The sequence below is a fragment of the Arvicola amphibius genome, chromosome 1, assembly GCF_903992535.2.
Source record: "Arvicola amphibius chromosome 1, mArvAmp1.2, whole genome shotgun sequence".
Classification (NCBI taxonomy): Eukaryota; Metazoa; Chordata; class Mammalia; order Rodentia; family Cricetidae; genus Arvicola; species Arvicola amphibius.
The window spans coordinates 3,768,914-3,781,731 of record NC_052047.1 but is presented as its reverse complement, the minus strand read 5'-3'; the positions used below and the strand labels follow the sequence as shown (position 1 = coordinate 3,781,731).

The following is a 12,818-nucleotide window of genomic DNA, read 5'->3' as shown; positions in this document are numbered from 1 at the left end:
AGGATCCAGACTCTGTAATTTTCCATCTCTATGTGTCTATGTGACTTATTTTTATATAAATTTATTCTCTCTTTAAAAGCTTTATTTTTAAACTATATATTTTATGAATATGCTCTTTTGCTTTTCTTAAGCCCATGCACACTTTTCAAAAATACTGTGATGCATTTAAATGGCCTTACTGTCTGAGTCTGTTTTTATAGTGTTTCTTAGCCCTTTTTGCCTGTATGAGAAAAAGGTAAGTCCACCATGCAGTGTGCTACATGGCTTGGAGAGGCCTCTATGTACTGTGCTCGGAATCTGCCATGCTGTAGCTCAAGCCCACACACCATGGCATCTTTGTACCACAGCCTGCATGAGAAACACAACTGGGAAGCTGAGGAAGCTGTTTTTGACTTTGTTTTTGTGTATCTAGAATCCTTTTTAAAGCCTTTTCAGGCTTTATGTGGATGTATTGGCTCCATATTGGGTGCCATATATAAACAGATAGTTCTCTTCCACTTACTAATTCCCAATTAACAAGTCAGAGTCTTATAATAACTATAAATGCTTGGCAAGTAGCTCAGGTTTATTACTAGGTAGTTATTACACTTAAATGAACCCATAATTCTTATTGATGTGTAGCCATGTGGTTGGTGGCTTGTTACCTCATTTTTTACATGGCTTACTTCCTTGTTGGATGGCTGGCATCTGCCTGACCCCACAACTCTCTTCTCTCCTTAGTTTAATTGTCCCACCCATACTTCCTGCCTGCCTACATGCCAATCCACTCTATTATTAACAATGAGTGCAGCATTCACAGTGTACAGAAGGACATCCCACAGCACGTCCGCAGGATCAAGTATCCTTTCCCTTTTAAAGGGACCATGGTCCTAACAGAGAAAATGACATGTTATCTTCTTTATGAGAGAAGGGCACTTAGGGTGGTAAAGTTTTTCAGGAGTCTCTTGCTCTTATTCCCAGATGGGTAGACAGACCCACTGAAAGCCTCTTATCAACAGAAGATGAATTATTCCTCACACAAAAAAAGGATGGATTCTTTCACCAATGGGTGGTGATATCTGTGGCAGTTTTATTGTTTTTGTTCAGGATTGTTCCCCTAACCTGGGTCTTCTTTACTTCCATGTGAAATTTATTATTGTTTTTCAGTTTCTCAGAATTGTACTGGAATTTTGGTGAGGACTGCATTGAACATGTTGATCTCTTTTGGTAGATGTATATTTTTATAATTTTTATCCTCCCAATCAATAAAGATGGGCTGTCTATCATCTAGTATCTTTAATTTCTTTTTTTCCAGTGTCTTGAAATTTTTATTATACAAAAATTTAATTTGGTTAGATTTATTCCAGGTTCCCCCATGCCCCCTCTTTTTTTTTTTTACTTTTTGATGAATGAGATTATATCTCTCACTCCCCCCATTATATCAGCAATTTTTACATAGAAAGTTTCCAACTTTTCTGTTTGTCATGGTGCTTTATCAGAGCCACAGGAAAAGAATTAACACAATTGGTTATTGTATCAAGTTTCTATATCGAACTTTAAAAATCAGTTATGAAGCCAAATGTATTTCTGTACAGGCATTTGGTCAGGTGCAGTCTGAATGCATGCATGCACCATCATTGTTGTGCATATTCTAGTGTGCTTAAGAGTAGACAGAATAAATTTTATGTGAACTTCAGAGCTGTCCCTTGTTTATCCCCATCAGTGCTTTCTGCCATCTCTGTTGTGATTTTGACTTTTGGTAGCATTTTTAAATGGGGGGTTGGGCACTTTTTCTGCTGCTGTTTACCACATGGTGTGGATTATCATCAGTTCTAGGCTTGCAGTTGTTTTAAGGTGGTATTTTAGTTGAATTCAAACTCCTAAAGTCATGACTAGAGAGTCAAACTCTTATAAGTAACAAGACCTACTGATCCTTGGAAGTGGAAGTGGGTATATGATGACCAGTGCTTATCCACATTAGGTTTCTATTGCTGTGATGAAACACCATGACCAAAAGGCAAATTGGAGAGGATGGTTATTTTGGCTTATACTTCAATATTACTGTTCATCACTGAAGGAAATAAGAATAGGAACTCAAACAGCAGTATCCTGTAGGCAGGAGTTGATGCAGAGTCCATGGAAGGGTGCTGCTTACTGGCTTGTTCTAATTCCTCACTCAGTCTGCTTTCTTCTAAAACGACATACCTACGGATGATCTTATAGTGACATTTCCTTTTTAAATTTAATTTTATTTAATTAACATTTTTTATTTATTTTACATACCAACCAATGTTTTCCTTACCTCCTATCCCCCTGTTCTCCGGGAGTCCTATTTACCCCTTCCTCATCCCCTCCTCCTCAATCTCCATTCAGAAAGGGGCTGGCCTCCCATGGGCTTGAACGAAGCACAGCACATCAAGTTGAGGTAGGACTGAGCTTCCTAGAAACATTTCTTAATTGAGGTCCCCTACTCTCCAGTGAATTTAGCTTGAGTGATATAAAATGAGCCAAGATAGAGTTCTTCTAGCTTGAGTTCCTAGAAGGTAGCAGTTTTACTAGAGCAGTCACTACAGTTGGCCTGTCATATTGTCAAAGATTAAATCAATCACATACTGAAAATATAGGAAACAAATGGCTCTTCTACTCTGAATATTGCCATCTCCTGAATCTGCTGTATAAACTACACAAATTAGATATTATAAGGAATCTTAAGAGGATTTTAAATATGTATGGTAGGTGTATTTAAAGTATAAAGAATGTTTATAGATTGTGTGCCATTTTAAAGGTAACATAATATTGTAGGGCTTGACACCCACAGAGGAGGGGGGCATTCTTTTACCAACCACAAAGAACTTTGGTTTGTAACATGAAGAATTCTGTTTAAAGTTAACTGAAGAAATTTTTTAAGATCTGATCTAAGAAGAAACAGTCAGAAGGATAAAGGGATCCTGAAGAGGGAGGATCTTGTCTAGAATTCTTAGTCACTGGACTGATTATAATTCATAGATTTGTTCATCACAGGTCTTCTCAGGTCAGTCACTGTATTCTGGAAGCTTCATACCTGGGCTCTCATGGATTCAATACTTGAGCATTCCGCATTATGGGTTTACAGTAAGTTGTCCTGTCTGTCACCGTATTTGGGTTCTCCAACTGTAGCAACTGAAATGATTCCCAACCAAGTCTTTTCCCCAGCTGTAATCTTTAATCAATCACTGCCAAGAATTTTTCATGTAGGAGCAGAAGATGGGAACTATCCTATTAGTTTTAAGTGAGTCATCTGGGATTTTTCATAGTCATGTTTTATTTGAAAGAAACAAATGGTGAGAAAAACCTCAGAGCAAAGGGGAAAGGTAGATGATACAATTAAAAGCAAACAGTTGTGATAAGGAAAGGATCAGGGACTGCGATATATGGTTTATGTCAGGAAAATAAAAGAAAGAAGTAAAGTGATACCCAGAGCTATACTGGTTTTGCCAAGCTTTCTCTCCAGTAAAGTGTGTCTTAGTAGACTTTCTTACTCCCATAATCAAAACTGGTTTTGATGAAAATAATCAAGAATATATTATTTCTATTAAGCAATAGTATTATTTTAACTACAGTGCTTTCTGGGTTATGGTCTAGGCAGAGAAAGAGGTGCCTGAGGTGATCTAGTTGAGAGTCCACCTCTTAGTAGTTGGGAAACTTCATCATTTCAATCCTAAGTCTCCCGAGTGTGGGGGAGGAGACTGCTTTACTGGGCAGACTGAACTTGGTGGGGTTGTTTATTTAAAAATATTTTTGCAAATTGCAGTCAAGATTGAACTTGAATTTATAGATGGTTGATTCTGTGGAAACTTATGGAAATACTAAACTATTTGCCTTTCTGTGTCCCTCTTTGTTTTATAGGCTTTGATGCACAATGAATTCATGGGACAAAACTTCTGTCTAGAAAATAACACAACAGAACTCAGTAGATGTCACAACTATATGATGTAAGCTTGAGTTCAGTGTCACGATGGGGACATAGAATGCTCCACACCATAAAGGGGAAACCCATGCTTTCAGAATTAACTCTGTCTTCTGTGGGTTCCCTAGAGTGAGGCATGGTAACCAATGTACATGGCTGTGTTTCCCTCCTACTGCCATGGTGTAGATAATGTGCAGAAAGAGTTCTTTGAGGCTTTTAAAAATAGTTTTGATGTCTTGATTGTGGGTTTGGTTTCCATGTTTCAGAATATTTGAATTTGGCATAGGCTGCTCTGATAGTTTACAAGGGCATATAGTTTCCACATGTGTAGACTATAGCACTTGTGAGCAGAGCCCAAGAATGTCAGGCAGCAGGGGCCAGAAGGACTGAGCTCTTTGCCTGGCAGCATTCAGGGTCTTTCCTTTGTCTCACACTCTAGAGAACTTGGAGAAAACAAAGGGTAGTGTGTGTGTGTGTGTGTGTGTGTGTGTGTGTGTGTGTGTGTGTAAAATGTCCTACCAGAGGATATACCTTGTAATAAAGCAGACATATTTCAGTATGTTGAGAAGGAAATCTCATTTTTGTGTAAAGTCACTAAAATAGTAACAGAAGTTTTTAATAAAACAAGTGTATTTTTTAAAGTTACAGTACATTCAGTTTCTACGATTGCTCTTTTTAATTTGATTTTGATATATAAATACGAGAGAGGAATATGCTGATACATTAGATCTCTTTTTTTTTTTTTGGTTTTTCGAGACAGGGTTTCCCTGTAGTTTCTAGAGCCTGTCCTGGAGCTAGCTCTTGTAGACCAGGCTGGCCTCGAACTCAGAGATCCGCCTGCCTCTGCCTCCCGAGTGCTGGGATTAAAGGCGTGCGCCACCACCGCCCGGCTACATTAGATCTCTTATGGATGTTAAAATAATAAGGAATAATAGTAAGCCAAATTTAAGTTTGAATTACTGATTAGAAAACAAGTATTGGGGATATCCTGTTTTCCATATCTCCTCTCTCCTGGTGTGGTCCGGCATCCTTGTACTACAAATTCATTACTGGTTTCTTGTCCAGGGTGGGATGGGTAAAGTGCAACCAGAGAAGGGTCATCCACAGATCTTGTACTCACAAAAGGATTGTCCTCTCAAGAGGAAGAAGAAAATGGCTCTTTTAGTGGATTTGGGAACTGTTAAATCCTATTAGATACAAGGGAATGGAGAAACATAGGAGTGGAGACACACAGGGATGGAGACAGGGATAGAGGCATACAGAGATGGAGACACACAGGGATGAAGATACGCAGGGATGGAGATACCCAGGGATAGAGATACATAGAAATAGACACACAGGGATGGAGACACACAGAGATGGAGACACACAGGGATGGAGACACACAGGGACAGAGATACACAGACCATAATTATAGTGTGTTTAGAAATTATAGCAGCAGCTGTTTTTCTAAGTTGTGTCAGGACCTCTGCATCCTGCTGTGTTCCAACCACTACCCTGGGCTCCTAGGCATGTGCCATACCTAAGTATCCAAGGTTGTTACTGCTCTCTCTTAGTATAGGAGCTTACAGCAATTGACTGACTCCTCTCAGAAACCCTTAGTCTCCTCTGGTCCTAGGTCTAGAACTTGACTATTGTTCTTTTGTGTGATTGTGTGCTGAGCCAGCAGAATTGCACAAAGCTTTGATCTCTGTGTGTGTCCTTAAGAAAATGGGGTTTTCTCTTTCAGCAGAAACAAGTACTTCACCTGAGACTTTGCCCTCTGAAGAGAGAGCAGTGATGTAGATTTAGAAATGAATGACACCTTAGAGGCTGAAAAAATTGGGTCTTAGTGTGACTCTCTAAACTTGTCCAAGTTTACTAAGCCTACTTCCTCTATGCTTTTAAATAGATGTGATAGCTACACCTCTTCGGATGGTTTTTTAAATTAACCAAGGTACCTGATTCAAGTAGTTTAGATTGATAATATATCACAAAGTTTTTAGTATATCAGTACCACAACTATTTAAATATTTAGATGAAGTTTTTAATGATGTGTTGAAACTGAGTTTTTAAAAGAAATGAATAGTAAATGTATTGAGTAAGCTTTGACGTTATTTTTGTGTGTGTTGACTTACAGATGTACTGGAGAAGAATTCTTGATGAGCCAGGGCATTGACCTCTCATCGTGGGGCTTCTGGGAGAATCACGTGGCCTTAGCTTGTATAATGATTATCCTCTTATCATTTACCTATGTGCAATTATTACCATATAAGAAAGCAGAAGTTCTTAGGTCTTGTCGAAGGAATTTCAGTAGTTGTTTAAAGAGAAGTGATTCCAAACTGTCTTCTAAACAGTTACACTCATGGACACATGCATCACCCAGCATTACCCAGAAAAGATTCTCAGTGTAATGAACTGTGGTGAATGCAGAGACTCATGGTTGTTCAAGGTATCAGAGTATGTGATTCTTGAGTGTTTAACCCTACTCAGAACACCTATACCAGGACCTCTAAGCCTTAGAACTTTGTGGAAGATGGGTAGAAAAGGTAGAGGAGCCAGAAGATGAGAAGAATGCTTTGAAATGCTCTATTGTGGGCATGATGCAGCCCTTGCAACATGGTCATCTCACAACATCTGCAGCTCCCTGCACAAGACTGGATCCCTCATCAGCACACCAAAGGTTGGAGAGGGACTCAACAGGACCATACTCCATTCTGCTGAACTATTAGCTATTGGTATATTATGGGAGAGAGATAGTCTTTGATTTCACAGGTATACTCACAGGAGAGCTAGCTAGGTTTCTGTGGAAAGTCTAAAATCCAGGGTCACACAGACAACCCTGGCTAAACACTGCAGGCCATAAGATAAAACCCAATGATATAAACGTGGGAAAGGGACTTGTAGAGAGAGACACCTGTAGGGGTTGGAAGGGAAATCGGAAAGGTGGGAATGAGTGAGAATGGTTGAAGTGTCAATTTTTCAAAATAATATTACAAATATAAAAAGGAGCTTTTATGTAAAGTAATTAATTAAAACTCTTTTTCTTTGTTTTCTGTCATACTGTAATTGAGCAATGACTATTTTTTTAGGCTTACAAATGCAACACATTAAATTATAAGTTAAATAATTCTAGGCTCAGATTAATGTTATTAAGTACTGCGAGTTAGTTCATCTCATCAATAATAATCATGGAGGCAGTCAATCAAATTTTCTGACCTGGGAAAGGAGAATTTGTCCTAGAAAACCTTAACATTCCTAAGATCATCTGTGTCAGTTTCTTCATCTTCAGAGTGAAAACATAAGCTATCATGCACCAAATAATATTCAGTAAATCTTTCATTGGCCATTGTCTGGTACTTGAAAAATACAATGATTCTGTTTTAAAAGCATTACTAACTAGCTCTAAAACAGTACTACCCAGTTGTAAAAAAAAAACATCTTGAATTTTGCATGCAAATGGATGGAACTAGAAAACACTATCTTGAGTGATGTAGATGGAGTGGCGGGGCTGCGTCTTGCCACCCAGCCGCTGGCTAGCTTTACACCCAAAATAATTACACAGAAACTGTATTCTTTTAAACACTGCCTAGCCCATTAGTTTCAGCCTCTTATTGTCTAATTAACCCATATTTAGTAATCCGTGTAGCACCACGAGGTGGTCACTTACCAGGAGAGATCTTAACCTGCATCCATCTCAGAGAGAAGAGGCATGGCGACTGCATATGGCAACTGCCTGAAGTGTCTCCCCAACTCTGCTTCCTTTCTCCCACAATTCTGTTTTGTCTACTCCGCCTACCTAATTTTCTGTCCTCTTAAAGGGCCAAGGCAGTTTTTTTTATTAATCAATGAAAGTAACACATAGACACTCCTCCATCATTTCCCCTTTTTCTGTTTAAACAAAAAGAAAGGCTTTAACTTTAACATAGTAAAATTACATATAACAAAACAGTTATCAAGCAAGAATTACAGTTACAATATTTAAATCTATTTTATCTTTTATCATAACTAAGGAAAACTATAACTATTGAACCATTCTTCAACTCCATCAAAGACTCCAGAAGGATATAATATTACCTAAGCAAACAAGAAATAAACAACTTCCAAACTCTAGAAATGACAGAGACATTTCGCTGCCTGGACAGTCACCCAAAGTTCCTCTGTACCATTGGGGCATCCATCTTCTGCCTTCAGGCCCATAGTATCCAAAGACATTCCCATGAAGCAGGAAATTTCAAAGATAGTTCAGTCACTATCTGCTGTGTCCTGTAGAATGTCTTGCAGACTCTTTCATGGATCAGGAACCCCAAAATACCATCTCACCTTTAAGCAAGTTCAGCAGTCCTCTCTCTGCGAGTTCTTTGTGTCCAGTTTATGCAACAGTCCAGTCAAGAGCAGTTTCTTGCCCAAATGGCTATCAAACTCCATAAGGAGCCTCTTCGATGCCCATCTTCCTCTTGAAGTAGATTGGTGCTGCCAGGAGCAGACATGTCTCATTGTCATGAAAACCCTAAGTTATTAAAACATTTAAAATGCCATATTCTGTAGGTTTTGAAAGATATGAAGAATGCCTAACTGAAATATATCTCTATATATCTAGAAAATCTAACTAACATAACTACAAGCTTTACTATTATCAATGATTATCCAGTAACAACCTACATTTCCTAATTATACATTACAGTTTTTAAAATGAACTACACAATCAAAATACCTTAATCAATATCAGAAATACATATAACAAAATTGACCTTAAAATCTATACCAATGCAAATTATTCATATCTATATCATATCCCCCTTTAAATGTAAAAGAACATTTATAAACAATATTTGGGAAAATGGGCGCAGTTTTTTTCTCTCCAAACTGCTTCCTGCTGAATGGGGCGCTGTTAATCAGATCTTTCATGCTGTAACCTGTCTGCCAGGTTCATCTCAGTCAGCAGTTGAGCGAAGTAATTTTTTGAAGATGTTCACAGCAACCTTTCAGGAGTGCGTGGTCTATCATACCATATTGGAATAGAAGCAATCCACAGGGTGTCATCCTCTGTAAAAACAAAAGAAAACCCTCTTTTCCAAAGCATCATGTTCTTAGATCCAAATTCTGAAGTCATACCGTTAAGATGTCCATTCTGGTCTAGCCTGGCAGCCCATATAATGAAATGTCTCTCTGTATTTAGCTCCTTTACAGTCAAAAATTTCAAAGAAAGCACAATAAAATACACAATCCAGACTCTGTGAATTTTCCATTTTTACGTGGCTTATTTTTACTCTATCACTTTATTTTATTCTGTCTCTCTAAAGACTTTACCCTCTTTTTTTAAAGGCATTAACTTTATTCTCTCTATTTTTTTCTCTCTCTCAAGCCTACGTACATTCATCCAACATTCAGGTCTTTTATGTATGAATCTGTCCTATTGTGAATCTGTAATTTTTTTACTATCCAGGAGCACTTCTTAAAATGTTAAAGCACTTCTAAAAAACTTAAGTCGCACCACCACAGCCTGTGTCCTGCCCAGTCTAAACCTTAACTGGGCTTTTATTATGGCAATTACAATAGATCCTGCCTGAGATCAGCACAGTTCAGCAGGGCGGAGCAGAGCCAGAGCCGCTCCTGCCTCAGTCATTTGGTGCCCCTGAGCCACACACAGTTCCAGGCACACAGCAGTCCACATTGGGAGCCACACTCAGCAGTTTAATTCTGAGACTGAGCATGCAGCACAGAAACTCTTTTCATCCAAGTTACAGCCAAATCTGACGCACAGAGCACTGCGCAGTCTGAAAACATCTCTCTGTATTGTGGCAGGAATCCGCCATGCTCTTCCGCCTGCCTAAGCCTGATTCCGCCATCTGCCCAGGTGCAGGCAGGGAGCGCTGAGTCATTGGCATGGTCTCAGAGTACTTTCTTTCCAATCCCGAGCAGGAGCACAAACATCCAGTCCTATAAAAGCCATTGAAATGCTTTAAAGCCAGAGTTTGCACTGGCGGCACAGCACCAGAAAGCCGCATTTTAAAATGACTCAGCTTTTTTTCTGCCGCTATTGCTGAAACAGGAAATCTCTCTGCAGCATGTCCTAGCAAACAGCAAAAAGCTGTGTTAAACTCTCTCTCTCTCCTTTATTTAAAGCCCTCTCAGGTTTTTAAGTGGATTTAGTCACCACATTGGAGCGCCGATCTGTAGAAGGAACGGCAGGGCTGTGTCCCGCCACCCGGCTAGCTTTACCCAAAATAATTACATCCGGCTAGCTTTACATCAAAATAATTACACGGAAACTGTATTCTTTAAAACACTGCCTGGCCCATTAGTTTCAGCCTCTTATTGTCTAATTAACCCATATTAATAATCCGTGTAGCACCACGAGGTGGTTGCTTACCAAGAGAGATCTTAACCTGCATCCATCTCGGAGAGAAGAGGCATGGTGACTGCATATGGCGACTGCACGAAGCATCTCCCCAACTCTGCTTCTTTTCTCCCACAATTCTGTTCTGTCTACTCCGCCTACCTAATTTTCTGTCCTCTTAAATGGCCAAGGCAGTTTTTTTATTAATCAATGAAAGTAACACATAGACACTCCTCCATCAGAGTGAGGTAACCCAGGCCCAAAAAGATGAATATGGTATGTACTCACTCATAAATGGATACTATCTATAAACAAAGAATATTGAGCTTATAATTCATGATCCTAGAGAAGCTAAGTAATAAGGTGAACCCTAGGAAAACATATATAGATCCATCTTAAAAGTTGAAACAGACAAGATCACCTGACAAAATTGGGAACATGGGGGTTGGGAAGAAGGGAGGGTAGAAGGGAAAGAGGAGCTTAGAATGGAAAGGGTGAGGAGAACTTGAGGGAAAGGATAGTCGAGAAGGAGGAAGGACAGAGATGAGAGCAAGAAAAGAGATATCTTAATTGAGGGAGCTGTTTTAGGGTTAGCAAGAAATCTGGCTCTAGAGAAATTCCCAGAAATCCACAAGGATGACCCCAGCTAAGACCCTAAAAAACAGAGGAGACAGGGCCCAATCTTGACTTGTCCTGTAGTCAGACTGATCACTATCTTAAATATCACCATAGAACCTTAATCTAGCAGCTGATGGAAACAGAGGCAGAGACCTGCATCAGAGCACTGGACTGAGCTCCCAAAGTTCAGTTAAGAGTGGAAAGAATGAGAATATCATCTAAGAGGTCAAGACCATAATGGGGACACCCACTGAAACAGTCTACCCGAGCTAATGGCAGCTTACCAACTGCAGCTGGACAGGGAAGGAACAATCACAGGACCAAACTAGAGCATCTGATTGCGGTTGACAGTAGTATGATTTGGGAAGACTGAGGGGCCACTGGCAGTGGCACCAGAATTTATCCCTACTGCATGTACTGGCCTTTTGGAAACCTAATCTCTCTGGATGGATACCTTGTTCAGCCTAGATATAATAGGGAGGGCCTTGGACCTTCCCCAAAGCAACGTGCCTTACCCTCTCTGAGGAATGGATGGGGGTGGGGTGAGGGGTATGTGGAGGGAATGGGAGGAAGGAAGGGAGTGGGATGTATGTATAATGAAAAAAGACAGTTTGTTTCCTTTTTTAAAAAAAGTAAATAAAGGAAAAAAGAAAAAAAAAACTATGTTACTTCTAAGATCAAAAAAATAAACTTGGTGTAGTGATCCATGCTTGGTGTCATCAGCTTCAGCTAGATAGTATGTTTGAGGCTGCCTTGGGCCACAGAAGAGTTTACCTCAAAACAAGCATGTTGTAGTAGTGAGGAGGCGAGCAGGCCTGCTTTTCATCCCACCTGGCTCCTGAAAGCAACAGATAGATAGAAGACCCACCTACATCACAAACACAAACAAACAAACAAACAAACAAACATGGTCACATAATGAATGAGCATTAAAACATCTTTGATGAACTCTTTAAAGAGGATTTATAGATGGTGTCTTAGAGTTTCTATTGCTTTGAAGAAACACCGTGACCAAAAAGAAATCTGGGGAGGAAAGGGTTTCTTTGGTTTATATCTCTACATCACTGTTCATCCCTGAAGGAAGTCAGGTGGAGCTAGAGGGAAGCCCCGTGGTCTGTCTTTCCTCTGTGTCTCACTGCTGCTCCCTCCCCTTCCCCTTCTTTCCCCCACTTCTGTCTTTTTCCCACTCTTCCCTTCTCTTCTCTTTACTTTCTGCTCTTTTTTTTCAAAGTAGAGAGCAGAGACAGTTTCCCTTTGTATCCCAGGTTGTCTAGCAACTTTGGGCCTCAGACTGGGTCCTGAGATTATAGGTGTGTGCTCCTATTTCTCCTGCAGTACTGCAAATGTTCAGAAAAAAGTGAGTTTCATGAATACAAATGTGTCACATTGTAAATGTCCATCAAGCTGTCTGGTCATATTTCTATAATTTGGTGTGCATGTGCATGTGTGTGTACACGGGTGTGCACACTTGTGGAGGAACACTAGTGCTGTCCTCTCTCTCACACCGAGCCTGAGGGATGACCCAGGGCTTTCTGATGACCTAGAAATCTGGTCCTCAAGCCTCAGGCATCCCCTGCCTCCCCCTCCGACTATCAAGCTCTTTATGTGGCACTGGATCTGAACTCAGGTCCTTATGCTTACAGAACACGCCATATCCCAGCGTGTACTTTCTCTGTATTTATATCATACTCTGATAAAAGTTAATGTCATCAAAAACTTGTGCAATTACTATTTTTTTGGGAATTTTGAGAATTTCATGCATACGATGTATTTTAATCATACTGAGCCTCAATCACCCTCCACTGCTACATTACAACAGAATTCCCCCCAAAGCCTCCTACCAACAACTTCTTCCCCTATCCTTCCTTCCCTTCCTTCCTTCCCTCCGTCCTTCTTTCCCTCCCTCCCCTTCTTAAATAACTGACTGAGTCCATTCAGTATTGCTGATGAACACAT

The 12,818-nt window shown here is 39.9% G+C and overlaps 1 protein-coding gene across 1 annotated transcript in view; it reads left to right on the top strand.

The window, feature by feature from the left end:
- Positions 1–6,671, top strand: part of LOC119824803 (ATP-binding cassette sub-family G member 3-like) — a 48,443-nt gene extending 41,772 nt beyond the window's left edge. Inside the window, exons 14-17 of the mRNA XM_038345284.2 lie at positions 3,001–3,090; positions 3,865–3,950; positions 6,045–6,217; positions 6,514–6,671. Coding sequence (XP_038201212.2) covers positions 3,001–3,090; positions 3,865–3,950; positions 6,045–6,217; positions 6,514–6,671 — 507 coding nt within the window. The remainder of the gene's footprint in view (positions 1–3,000; positions 3,091–3,864; positions 3,951–6,044; positions 6,218–6,513) is intronic.
- The last annotated feature ends 6,147 nt before the right edge of the window (positions 6,672–12,818 follow it).